This window comes from Gorilla gorilla, chromosome 17 (assembly GCF_029281585.2).
Source record: "Gorilla gorilla gorilla isolate KB3781 chromosome 17, NHGRI_mGorGor1-v2.1_pri, whole genome shotgun sequence".
Taxonomy (NCBI): domain Eukaryota; kingdom Metazoa; phylum Chordata; class Mammalia; order Primates; family Hominidae; genus Gorilla; species Gorilla gorilla.
In genome coordinates this window covers 109,574,718-109,588,655 of record NC_073241.2, presented here as the reverse complement: position 1 = coordinate 109,588,655, position 13,938 = coordinate 109,574,718, and the positions used below count along the sequence as shown (strand labels likewise).

General features: G+C 50.4%; 1 protein-coding gene across 1 annotated transcript in view; it reads left to right on the top strand.

Moving 5' to 3' along the window:
- The first annotated feature begins 12,473 nt into the window (after positions 1-12,473).
- Positions 12,474-13,938, top strand: part of PARD6G (par-6 family cell polarity regulator gamma) — a 95,702-nt gene continuing 94,237 nt past the window's right edge. Inside the window, exon 1 of the mRNA XM_019014244.4 lies at positions 12,474-12,717. Within this exon, the coding sequence (XP_018869789.1) occupies positions 12,646-12,717 (72 nt within the window). The 5' untranslated portion in view covers positions 12,474-12,645. The remainder of the gene's footprint in view (positions 12,718-13,938) is intronic.

The following is a 13,938-nucleotide window of genomic DNA, read 5'->3' as shown; positions in this document are numbered from 1 at the left end:
TTCCACGATGAGGTGAAAAAGACTGAAGCCCCCCAGATGCAACTGCCCAATCTCAGACATTCCAGCCACCAGTATTGTGAGCCAAATGAACCTTTTTTACTTCTAAATTACCCAGCCTCAAGTATTCTGTTACAGAAGCACAAAATGGACTAAGACAAAAATGTAGGTAAAAACTCAGTGAAGGTGTAGGGAAAATGGTGTTGACCTAAGTCACTTTGAAAATGAATAGAATCTGTAGGCTGAAGGCAAATGAACTATACTTCATCATCGGATTCCATTTTATAAAGTTCTTTCCAACATAAAGAAGCAGTTGTTAACAATTGTAAAACCACATGTCTGTATCTGGAATAAAACAATGACTTACATAAGTCACAGATGGTGGGAGCCAGGTCTCTCACTGGTGAAGTGAGAGGTTACAAATTAGCAAGGTGAGAAGGCTAGAATGACTCATGTGATAGTAGATCAGAGGTGGAGACACTAACGTTGTAGGGAAAAGAAAGAGAGATCAGACTGTTACTGTGTCTGTGTAGAAAGGGAGGACATAAGAAATTCCATTTTGACTTGTACCATGAACAATTGCCTTGCTGAGATGCTGTTAATTTGTAACTTTGCCCCAGCCACTTTGCCCCAACTTTGAGCTCACAAAAACATGTGTTGTATGGAATCAAGGTTTAAGGGATCTAGAGCTGTGCAGGATGTGCCTTGCTAAAAAAATGTTTACAAGCAGATGCTTGGTAAAAGTCATCACCATTCTCTAGTCTCGATAAACCAGGGGCACAATGGAAAAGCCTCAGAGACCTCTGCCCTGGAAAGCCGGGTATTGTCCAAGGTTTCTCCCATGTGATAGTCTGAAATATGGCTTCGTGGGATGAGAAAGACCTGACTGTGCCCCAGCGCGACACCCATAAAGGGTCTGTGCTGACATGGGTTAGTAAAAGAGGAAAGCTTCTTGCAGTTGACCTAGAGGAAGGCCACTGTCTCCTGCCTGCCCCTGGGAACTGAATGTCTCGGTATAAAACCTGATTGTACATTGGTTCAATTCTGAGATAGGGGAGGTGAGACATGTTGGCAGCAATGCTGCCTTGTTATTATTTACTCCAATGAGATGTTTGGGCAGAGAGAAACATAAATCTGGCCTACATGCACATCCAGGCATAGTACCTCCCCTTGAACTGAATTATGACATAGATTCTTTTGCTCACATGTTTTATTGCTGACCTTCTCCTTATTATGACCCTGCTCTCCTTCCCCATTCCTCCTGCTGAGGTAATGAAACCCTAACCCTAATCCTAACCCTAACCCCTACCCCTACCCCTAACCCTACCCCTAACCCTAACCCTACCCCTAACCCTACCCCACCACTACCCCTAACCCTAACCCTACCCATACCGCTAACCCTACCCCTACCCCTACCCCTACCCTACCCCTACCCCTAACCCTAACCCTAAACCCTAAACCCTAACCCTAACCCGAACCCAAACCTGAACCCCACCCCGAACCCTAATCCTAACCCGAACCCTGACCCTAACCCGAACCCTAACCCCAACCCCTAACCCTAACCCTGACCCAAACCCAAACCCGAACCCAAACCCTAACCCTAATCTAATCTTTGCCAAGGCAAGAGACCGAGGACACAAGCTGTTCCACTCCAATAAAATATAAAACAAGAATAGTTATACCAGATATAGATCTTAGATATGATTATATATGAATATCATTAATCATTAGTTGATAGCAATTACTCTTTATTCCAATATTATAATAATCCTCCCTCTATAACCATAACCTAGGAAAAGCCAGGCCATTCAGAGATAGGGGCTGAGGGAACATAGTGAGAAGTGAACAGAAGACGAGTGCGAGCCTTCTGTCATGCCTGGACAGGGCCACCAGAGGGCTCCTTGGTCTAGTGGTGACACCAGCCTCTGGGATACAGTGGTCATGCTCCTAGTCCGCCTTCATGTTCCGTCTTGTACACCTGGCTCTGCCATTTAGTTAGCAGTAGCAAATTAGTGAAAGTACTAAAAGTCTCTGATAAGAAGAAATAATAATGTAAGCTGTTTCTCTCCTTCTCGTCTCTCTCTCTGCCTCGGCTGCCAGGCAGGGAAGGGCCCCCTGTCCAGTGGACACGTGACCCATGTGGCCTTACCTATCATTGGAGAAGGCTCACACTCCTTATCCTGCCCCTTTGTCTTGTATCCAATAAATATCAGCGAAGCCTGGCATTCAGTCTCCGCATCTCTGTGTCTTGGTGGTAGTGGTCCCCCAGGCCCAGCTGTCTTTTCTTTCATCTCTTTGTCTTGTATCTTTATTTCTACACTCTCTCATCTCCGCACACAGGGAGAAACCCACCGACCCTGTGGGGCTGGACCCTACAGTTAATATTTTCCCAAACCCAGTTGGGAATCCAAACTCTACCATTTAGCTCCTATTTTTAACACCTATCAGCTGAGACCTAAGCATCATCCCTGCCCTGACTCTTACCCTAACTGTAACTTCTAAGAATTTTTACCTGAACCCAGTCTGGAACCGGAGCCCTCACTCCAACATGGAATGAAAGGACATATTCACCTGAAAAGCACCGACCACCATTTCACCCTGGGTGTGACACAGGCTGCAGCCATGCTGCCTGCAGAGGAGCAGGAAGACAGGACTAACAGGGCTCCAAGGGAGCATCCACAGCTGTGACATCCACTGTCATTGCAATGGGAAATCAGGACAAGAAAAGAAAATCATGGCTGGGCACAGAGGCTCACACCTTTAACCCCAGCACCTTGGGAGGCTGAAGCAGGTGGATCAGTTGAGGTCAGGAGTTTGAGACCAGCCTGGTCAACAGGGTGTAACCTCCTCTCTACTAAAAATACAACAATGAGCTGGGCATGGTGGCACATGCCTGTAATCTCAGCTACTGGAGAAGCTGAGGTAGAAGAATTGCTTGAGCTAGGGAGGCAGAGGGTGCGGTGAGCCAAGATTGCGCCATTGCACTCCAGTTTGGGTCAAGAAGTGAGGATCTGTCTCAAAAAAAAGAAAAAAGAAAGAAAGAAAGAAGGAGAGAGAAAGAAAGAAAAGAAAGAAAATCATAATTGTGAAGATTATAAATTATATCCCTTTGTATGTTGGACTTAAGTACTCAAAACACAACCAAAGTGTTAAAGTCTTTTGTGGGTTTCTCCAAAGCCTCTTTATTGATTGATTGATTGATTGATTGATTGATGATTTGAGACAGGATCTCACTCTCTTGCCCAGGATGGAGCATCACGGTACCATCACAGCTCACTGCAGGTTGGACATTCTGTGCTCGGGCGATCCTCCCACTTCTGTTTCTTGAGTAGCTGGGACTAAATGCACATGCCACCATGCTCTGCTATTTTTTTTAAAAAAAAATTATATTATTATTATTTTTTCTGCAGAGACAGGGTCTCTCTATGTTGCCAAGGCTGGTCCGAAACTTCTGGGCTCAAGTGATCCTCCCACCCTGGCCTCTCAAAGTGCTGGGATCCAGGACCCCTCTTAAGGAGGCCTGACCCTAGCCACCATCCCTCCTTGGCAGAGCCTTCACAGGACATGAGATCACTCAGGCCAGCACACTTGCATGAGACCAGCTTCAGTTGGGAACTGGGTTTGGTCAGAAAGTCAAAGCGTTTGGTTCCTTTGTTGCTTTTAGCTCAAGTAGTCCCTGGGCTATTTGCTCACTGTCACTACCTATGCCTGCCACACATTAAGGACCCCAGTGCCACATTGATGAATAAGTTGAGAGTGTGTTTTGTGGTGGACGATGGGGTATTTGCTTTGTCAGAAACTGCTCCCAGTTTTTCCCTGCCCATTATGGGCACACTGAAATAAATCCTGGGGATCCCTAAGGGCCCCAGCAATGGAAAATGCTCTGCTGAACCATGGTACCTGGGCAGTTTATTAACATCTTCCACCCAAGAGCCCTCTAAATGAATGCACTACTGCCCCATATACTTCATGGGGTTTCTGTGTATGTATCAGATGAAGTTTTGCACATGAGAGCACGTCGTGACCTTAAAGCTCTTAGAGAAATGGAAGAAGTTATGACCCTAACTCCCCTCCTTTTCTATTCTAGGGGAAAAGGGCTGTGTCACAATACCCTCACCCCAGTCCCACTTTAATCTCCATCGGCCCTTCAGGCACACAAACCCGAATAAATACAATTAAGCAACTGCAATGTGCTTGCTGCATAAATGCAGTCTTAATACACATCCCACCTAATTACCACTGAATACCTGTGCTATCTAGAACTTGAGTCATTACAGTCTTTGCTGCCCTGCACATTGAAGTTCCACAGTCTCCAATCTGTCCTCTGTAAATCTTTTCATTCCAGAGGCATACCCATGGGGAACTTGAGAACACACGTGGCTTCAGTTACTAGTCTTGGATACAGCACAGCTAAAATGAAGCAGCTGAAAGCTCCAAACACACTCACTGTCCAGGCGGAAAGAATTCTCCTGGGCCGACAAGGCCACTCTGCTATCCCTAACCCACAGCTTCCGGCCCAGGGCCAAAGATCCACTGCTTGCCAATCCTAGGCCAACAGGCAGTGGCAAGGTGGGTGGCGGGTAATGGGTAGATCATCATTTCGACTTAGGTTCATTGGCCAGAGCTTGTTTGGGTTGTAACATCTAGCTGCAAGGAAGGCTGTGAGATGGACCTTGCTAAAATTGAGGAAGATGGAGATACTCCATTTCTAAAAAAGGGAGAAATGGATATCGGGGGAAATCACAGTATCCAACATACCACTCTAATCAGGAAAGTTCTATTTGCAGGTGTCTCTGAACACTGCCTCCCTCAAGGTCTTGAGACAGGCCCAGGAGAGCTGGACCCAGATCAATCCCTATCCTGCATCTCACAGTGAGTGGCATAGAGAAGCCTTCGGTAGACTTGGTGAATGCCTCCTACAGGTAAAGGGCCTTTATCCACAGAGGTCCCCACTACCCACATCTGCTGACCCTATCTCACATCAGGGGCCAACCAGCCAGAGGAAGTTCCTGCTTTCCTACTCATGTCTCACTAATTTCAAAGGGGACCAGGTCCAATGCCCACTCCCCACCCTCCACCCCCCTGCCCTGCACTCACATGACCTCCTTCAAAAGACCCCAACCCCCTTCAAAAGACCCTCAGACCTGGTTACCCCAGGCAGTGAGCCTATCCTTCCAACAACCTCACATATGTGAAGGCATGTGGGGCAAACATCACCCAGCCGTCAAATACACTCACAGAGCCCTCCTGTCCAAGGCACAGCTGGGGCTCATGCTGCCTGCTGACCCCCATGCCTCTCCCTTCAGCTCCCACTCACGTTCCTCCCTCAGAGCATCACTCTCCTGAGATGGCTCAGTGACCTCACTGTGAGAGGCAGTGCCACCACTTCACAGGATGACGGCCAAAGAAGGAGACAGGGCTTTAACAGCTGAGTGAGTAGTCGGCCAGCAAGTTTCTCCGTACTTTGCCAAGCAGGACAGCAGGGCACAAGGAACACCTGGGGTGGAGTCAGACCACGCCCACAGGGAGGCCACACCCACAGAGGAGAGGCCACGCCCACAGTGGAAGGCCACACCCACAGAGGAGAGGCCACGCCCACAGTGGACAGGCCACACCCACAGAGGAGAGGCCACACCCATCTCCAGCCCCATCCCCACCCCACCCCACGTGGGGCTATCAGAGTCACATCAAGAAGGGGTGCCTGGGATCCCCCATTCCTGCTAGTGGGAGTACAGCTTAGAACAATGTTTTTGAAGGCAATTCAGTGGTACATTTCAGAAATCAATGTGCCTTCTTTGTGATCCACCAATGCCACTTATAGGGGTTTATTCTACAGAAACAAAGAGGGACGGCTATAAAGATTATGAGAAATACAAAAGTAAGAAACCTGGACGAGTGTCCCTTAAAAAGAAAAATCAGAGATACAGAGATTAAATGCTAAACCTACGTCCTCAAGTTGCCATCCGATGGAGAAGACAAAAAGTAAGCAAGTCCCCCTCCCGAGAGTGAGAATGCAATGATAGAGCCACACACAGAGGAGCAGTCCTTGGACGGAAGCCCCAGGCCTGCAGGAGGAGGAGGAGTTAGCTAGGCAGAAAAGGGGACCAGAGGTCCAGCCAAAGAGGCTGCCTGCTCAAAGACAGGCCCTTGAGACCACCACACACAGAAAGGCCCCCGGGTCACTGGGAGGATCGGGGCCAGGCTGCAGATAGGAAAAGGCAAGTGGTGGGCTTCACAGACCACAGGGGACCAGCAGCCCTGACACCTGCCTGGAGGAGAGGGTCCACTCGAGGGACTGAGTGACCCCTGAGCTGCCTGAGGTGGGGCTGGGAGACAGGCAGTCCGGCAGGAAGAGAGTCCAGAGTGACCGTTCCTGGAGTAGGTGACTGAGCGATGATGTTTATGAAGGTGGAGACAGACGCCTCCTGAGAAGTTTGGGGAGAGAGGAGCAAGGTCAGAAGCGATGAGCTCTGTCTGCGTTGCACACGTTGAGTCTCGGTGACCAGTGACCCAAAAGAGTGCTTGAGACCATGTCCGAGAATCTGTGGATATGTGTTGGCAGGAAAGAGAAGAAGAGGACCTGGAATTCTAGGACTTTCTCACCCCTGGAGGTCACAGGGATGTTAGTGCTTAGCAGGGAGTGAAAGTCCAGGCACTCACTCTTGGCAGTAAAATTGGGAGATCAAGATCAACAAGAAGAAGATATCAGAAGGGCATGCAGAGGTACAGAGACTGGGACGTGAACCAGGAGACTGAGAGACTGGATCAAGGTCGTCTGAGGGAGCCCAGAGGGTTTCCCAGTTTGTCCTTGGGCCTGTTGGCATTATCTGGGGTTTCTGTGGAATGCTCTAGAACAATTAAATCAGGCACATATTGAGGACAGAGGGGACTACATATCAAGCTGGGTACGGTCTGAATCCAAGCCCGTCTTCCTTTGGGGCGAAGGATGGCTCCAGGAAGTTGCTTGTTCGCTGCCTTCTGTGTGATGCTGTTGGTTTTACAACTTGACTGATCAAGCAGCATCTTCCGGGAAGATTTCCCCACATATCTAAGAATAAGGAGTTGATGCATATCCATTTAGAGTGAATGAACTCTTCACGCCTAGCTTCAGGATTCTTGCTTTGGTTAAGACCTCAAGGCCAGAAGACATGAGTGCTTCCTTAATGTTTGTATTGCCAGGGCCCAGTACAGGCCGGCACCATGGCAGAATTTGATGAATCAGAGACATTATCTTGGAGATGGCTGTAAACTGGACCACCAAGAAACCATGCTGAAATAGACAAGAGGAAAAGCATGCGGTTTCATCTAATAGGAAATCAGTAGGGCCTGCAACTACTTTGAACCTCTGAAATGCTTTGGGAGTGTGCACCAGGAGATGAATCATGCTGATGAATGGATGCTGTGTGGCTGAAAACTGACCACGCTTTTCTGCCATAAAATCACATTCTGATACATTCACCAAGTCAGTGAAAAGCTTTACGGACTGACTCTTTTTAAAACAGATCCTGAGACTCTAATCCATGCTTAGTGTAATACTTGGAACAAAGACTGTGCTTCATGTTCTAGGTGCTTTTATTTGTATTTTGTAAAAGTGTCCCAGAGTTTTAATGCAAAGTCAGAGACAGCTGTGTAAGGTTTACCACCTGCCTTTTGTCTTCCACCTGGGGGTGGACATGCAGGTCACACCGCAAGCTGGTTGAGGAGAGAGCCCTTTGCACCAGTCTAGGGGATGCAACCAGGGCCACTTTGTAGGATGTGGGCAGATGGCTCTGGAATGCAGGGAATTCATTCTATTCTGGCCAGTGGTGCCATCTGCTGAAAGAGCTACTGGTAAGTCAGTTTGGGCATGAAGCTTCCATTGAGAGTCAAGATATTACTGCATCAAAAAGGCAGAAGAGGCCAGACACAGTGGCTCACACCTGTAATCCCAGCACTTTGGGAGGCCGAGGCGAGTGGATCACCTGAGGTCAGGAATTCGAGATCAGCATGGACAACATGGTGAAACCCTGTCTCTACTAAAAATGCAAAATTAGCCAGGCGTCGTGGCCCACGACTATAGTCCTAGCTATTTGGGAGGCTGAGGCAGGAGAATCGCTTGAACTCGGAAGGCGGAGGTTGCAGTGGGCCAAGATCGCGCCATTGCACCCCAGCCTGGGCAACAAGAATGAAACTCCATCTCAAAAATGAAAATTTTTAAAAAAGGCAGAAGAGGTCTCTTTGAGCAGGGGAAGAGTAAAGGGTAAAAAGAAGGGATGCCTTTAGATGAGAATCAGGTGATAATGAGGCATAACTACCCTGCCATTTCCTTATTTCAATCAAATATCAGTTCTTTGCCTGCCTCATCCGAAAATATATTAGAATGCATTGCAAATGCAACAGCCTGCTGTTTCAAATACTACAGCGATGCTTTCCTATTACCCAATGAAATTATCTTAGAGAATGTTTTCTTAGGACATATACATCAGTAACAAATGTTCAATCATAAAAGAGCCCGCTCTCATCATAAAAGAACCTGCTCTCATCTTTTTTTCAACAGGGTCTCGCTCTGCTATGCCCTGGAGTGCACTGGCATGATCACAGCTCACCACACACTCGACCTTCCAGTCTCAAGAAATCCTCCCACCTCAGCCTCCCTAGTCTCAAACAATCTGCCCCTCTTGGCCTTCCAAAGTGCTAGGATTACAGGCGTGAGCCACTGCAGAGGGGCCTTCCAAAGTGCTAGGATTACAGGCGTGAGCCACTGCAGAGGGGCCTTCCAAAGTGCTAGGATTACAGGCGTGAGCCACTGCAGAGGGGCCTTCCAAAGTGCTAGGATTACAGGCGTGAGCCACTGCAGAGGGGCCTTCCAAAGTGCTAGGATTACAGGCGTGAGCCACTGCAGAGGGGCCTTCCAAAGTGCTAGGATTACAGGCGTGAGCCACTGCAGAGGGGCCTTCCAAAGTGCTAGGATTACAGGCGTGAGCCACTGCAGAGGGGCCTTCCAAAGTGCTAGGATTACAGGCGTGAGCCACTGCAGAGGGGCCTTCCAAAGTGCTAGGATTACAGGCGTGAGCCACTGCAGAGGGGCCTTCCAAAGTGCTAGGATTACAGGCGTGAGCCACTGCAGAGGGGCCTTCCAAAGTGCTAGGATTACAGGCGTGAGCCACTGCACCCAGTCAAGGAATACATTTTACTGGGTCCACAACATACTTCCTTTTTGCTCCTGATGGTTCAGTTATTAGATGGGTTCTTAGAAGCCGTGATTTGAGGAAGATTTAACCTCTACCCATTCCTATTTTCTCTCTCATTTTCTGTCTGAAAAAAGTCAGCCTCTCAGAGGCTCCCATGACCCCCTGGTTGTATGAAAAGGCAGGCTATCAGGCCAGGATCTGAGGAGTCGTTTCTCTCTCTCCTTTCTTTTCTTTCTTTCTTCTTTTCCCTTTCCTCCCCCACTTCCTTCCTTTTGCTTAGATGAGGTCTCTCTCTGTCACCCAGGCTGGAGTGCAGTGGCACAATCATAGCCCACTGCAGCCTCCACCTTCTGGGCTCAAGCAATTCTCCCACCTTGGCCTCCTGAGTAGCTGGGACTATAGGTGTGTCCCACCATGCCCAGCTAATTTTTTTTTTATTTTTTGGAGAGACAGGGTTTCACCATGTTGCCGAGGCTAGTCTCAAACTCCTGGCCTTAAGCAATCCTCCAGCCTCAGCCTCCCAGTGTGTTGGGATTACAGGTGTGAGCCACTGTGTCTGGTAGGAGAGGGCTTTTGTTTTTTCCAATCTTGCTGCTGTACTGTGTAAAAGCCTTTCCAGCTGAAGGCTCAGTTACTTTTTTTTGGTCTATACCTGCCTCAACCTAGAGCTCAAAGCCCTAGCAAATCCAGTTCAAGTCTCAGCTGGAAACTCGGGCGCCACACGCAACAGCAAGCTTTCCCACCCTTTCCTCCTGCTTTTGCCTGCAGATCATGCCAATCAAGAACTGTGGAGCAACAGATGATTAAGATAAAGGAGCAGCACCTCTCAAACTTCAGTGTGGACATGAATCACCTGGGGATCTTGTTCAAGTGTGGATTCTGATTCAGTGGGTCGGGGTGGGGTGTTGCTAACAAGTGCCAGGTGGAGCAGATTTTGGGCCTTACACCACACTCTGAGCCACAGGCATTGGCAAAATGATATCACTCTCATCAACCTGGTCCAGAAGCCAAGTCTAGGGCTACTTGAAATTCCATAGCCTTCCAGCCTTTCCTTTAAAAGGCGTCTTCCCACTCCAAAGCCCCGAGCTTGCTGGGTGGACCCCACTCCCACCTTCATTGCCTACAATGCTGTTCATTCCTCCACATACTCCTTTGTCCCTGCATTTCTTAAAATGTGACAGTTGGAGCTTCTCCCTCAGGATATTACTGAGCCTCTTCTAACCACAAAACAATGTTGCCCACTGTAATGGGCAACTTGCAGTCAGCATTGAGCCTGTGACTTTTCTCAAATCCAAAGATTTGCATTCAGTTTAGGAAATTTCCCTTGAAAGAATGTCAGCACCTCTGTCCACAGTCTGCTTGCCAAGTGTGTGTCTCTTGGCATTTTTTGTTTGCTTGCTTACTTACTGCGCACGTGCCTTGTTTTGGAACTCTGTTTACATATCCGGTCCTCTGGCCAGCCTAGCATTTCTCTAAAGGGCAGTGATTATAAGTCAGTGGCTTTGTAATGGTACTCCCTGGCACTAAGTCCCAGCATATAACACGGTAAATACTTAGCAAAAATAAAGGAAAATCAGATTTCTGTGAAAGTAATTTGTGTTAAGGCTTTAGAGGTGTGTAGTTTGTGGCCTAGTAGTTCTAATTTTAGAAGTCCATTTAAAACATTGAATATAAGCAAATTGTTAAAACAGTATGATATAAAAGCTTAACAGTGGAAACATCTTAAATATCCAACAATAAGGAAATGATTATAAATTATGCCTATATTCATATAAGCACCTTTTAGAAAACATCTCTAAGAACATTTAATAAAACCGTTCTGGCCGAGTGTAGTGGCTCACATCTGGGAGGCAGAGGTGGAAGCATTGCTTGAGGCCAGGAGTTTGAGACAAGCCTGGACAACATAAAGAGACCCTCATCTTTACAAAAAAGAAAAATAAAAATAAAATTAGTCTGTGTGGTGGCATAAATCTGTGGTCCTCAAGAGGCTGAGGTGGAAGGATTGCTTGAGCCAAGGAGTTTGAGGCTGCAGTGAGCTGTGATTGTGGCATTGCACTACAACATGGGCGACATAGCAAGATCCTGTTTTTAGAAGAAAAAAAGTTCATTATATAGCACAAAGTGAAAAGTGCAAGTTGTAAAACGAGATAAACAGCATGGTCACAACTTTGTAAAATATACAAATATATATGCAGAAAAATAAGTGAAAATAAAATACACCAAAGGTTAATACAGTTGATTGCTGAGTAGCATGACTACAGGCAATTTTTACAGGTTTTTTCACTTCTTTATATTCTGCAGGTTTCTTTTGCAATGAATGTATGGTGAGATTTATAATTATATGGCTTGTAGATTACAATTCATAGTATACTTCACAGTGATTTTTAAAAAACTGTCTTGTCTTCCGAACTTCATCACAAATTCCTCAAGGGCAAGGATTGTATCTTTGGTTTCAGCAAGCCCGTTTCAGAGGCCTCTTCATTGGTAAATATTCATTGATGCTGCTAGTAATTGATTCTTTGTCTTAACAGGTTCTTTTTCTAGCTGCCTTAGAAAAAGTCTCCTTTCGCATCAGGCAGGTGCTTCTGATCCTCTCCCTAGAGATAGGCTATCTAATAAAGCCCTCTATGCCTTTATTTTTATTTTTTATTTTTTGAGACGGAGTCTCGCTCTGTCTCCCAGGCTGGAGTACAGTGATGCGATCTCGGCTCACTGCAGCCTCCGCCTCCTGGGTTCAAGCGATTCTCCTGTCTCAGCCTCCCCAGTAGCTGGGATTACAGGCACCCCCCCACCACACCCGGCTAATTTTGTATTTTTAGTAGAGATAGTGTTTCACCGTATTGGCCAGGCTGCTCTAAGCCTATTTGATAAAACCCTTCTCCCAGGCCATCAGCAACTTGACAATTAGTACTGACAGGTGATGCCTTTTGGGATCAGGTCTCCAGTGGTTCTCGTTAGCATTCTTCACTTGAATATTACCCAAAACAATGGCAAAAATCAACCCCTATCCTAGGTTGCTCGGTGGAGGCAATCAAAACGAGACGCCTTGGGCTGGCCGCGATGCTCCTTTCCCCAGGCTCTGGGATTGTGGACGAGAGGGCGCGCACCCACTGGCGATCCGACGCGGAGCTGCAGCGTGGGGGCGTGGTGTGGCGGGTCCTCCGGAGCGCGGGGCGGGGCTGTGGGCGGGGATATGGGCGGGTCCTCCGGGGCTCGGGGGCGGGGCGCGGGCGCGGGCGCCGGGAGGTGGGGCGGTGCGCGCCGGCGTCCCCCGCGCTCCTCCCGCGCGCGGCCCCTGGAGTCCCTGAGGCGCGCGGCCAGCCCAGCTCGGGCCCGCAGCACCGGGAGCAGCCCGCCGGCCAAGCGAGCGCGGGCCGGGGCCGGGGCCGGGGCCGGGGCCTGGGGGCGCCGCCCCCGGGAGTCTTTCTGCGGCCCCTGAGGAGCGAGGGCGACGGCGAGGCTGACCGGGGCCGAAACCATGAACCGGAGTTTTCACAAGTCTCAGACCTTGCGATTCTACGATTGCAGCGCAGTGGAAGTCAAGAGCAAGGTAAGCCCCCCGCCCGCCCCGGCGGCCCTGCGCCCAGTCTCCTGGCTAATGAATGGGGCGCCCCGCGGAGGGGGACTGGGGCGGCGTGGAGGCGACAGGCGCCGGCGACAACTTTCGAGTTCGGGCGCCGCGCGCCGCTCCGCGGGACGCGCACTGGGGACCCCGGCCGTCCTTCCCGCCCCCCGCGCGGACACAAAGCCCGGCAGCCGCGGCGCTCAGAGGGCCGAGGGCCATCGGACAGTCCGTGCAGACTCTGGACCCGCTCCGCGAGAGCTGCTCTTTTGTTCCACGAGTGAGAGGCGATCGGGGCGCGCCACACATTGGAGGGGAGGGCGGCCTTTCCGGGGCGAGTTGAGGGCCAGGGGCTGCTCGGATTCGGGGCCGTGGGGGGGCTCTGGGGGCCCGGGCCGTGGGATGGCCCTGGCCAAGGCGTCTTCAAGGCTGCAAAGGAGGCTTGTTACCTGCCAGGAGGAGACTTGCCGCCGGCTCCGAGCCCGGCGTCCCCCACCCGCTCGGTACCAAACATCTAGGCACCAGGCGCGCTCCCCGGCGCAGACCCAGAGCACGCACCCGGCTCTCCCCCGGCCCAGACCCAGACCACGCCTCCCCGGGCGCGTCCCCGGGCCAGACACCGCACCCCACCCCCACGGGCGCGCCCCCACCCCAGACTACCCCACCTCCGGACGCGCCCCCGCCCGAGACCCAGCCCACTCCCCCGGGCGCGCCCCCGGCTCAGACCCAGACCCCTCCCGAGCGCGCCCCCGGATCAGACCCGTACCCAGACCACCCCCACGGGCGTGCCCGGCCCCTCCCGCTGCCTGCGTCCGGGCGGAGCGTGCCCGAACTTGCGGGTCGCGATGCGCGTCTGGGTAATTGGCTGGTAGGATCTGGCGCTTCTGCCCTTTGCGGGGGTGGTTCCTTCGCCGCAGATGCTATTGTTTGTGAGGGTCTCCTTGGTGGACCCCGCGGGCTGAGGAGGTGCTGCAGTTGTTCGGGGTCCTGCGGGAGGGGGCCCCTCGAGTCTTTCGCCGGCTACTCTGGGAGTTGAGCGGCCCTTTCGCCCTTTCTTTCTTCGCACCCCGGTTCTCAGAGTTGTGGGAAAGGCTCCTAACGGCGGAGTGGGAGCCCGCACCCCCAACTGTGTGCCTATCTTGGGCGCAGGGCGGGTGTTCCCTCCCCTGTCTTTGGGGAGGCAAGTCTAACAGCCCCTCTCGCTGTGCT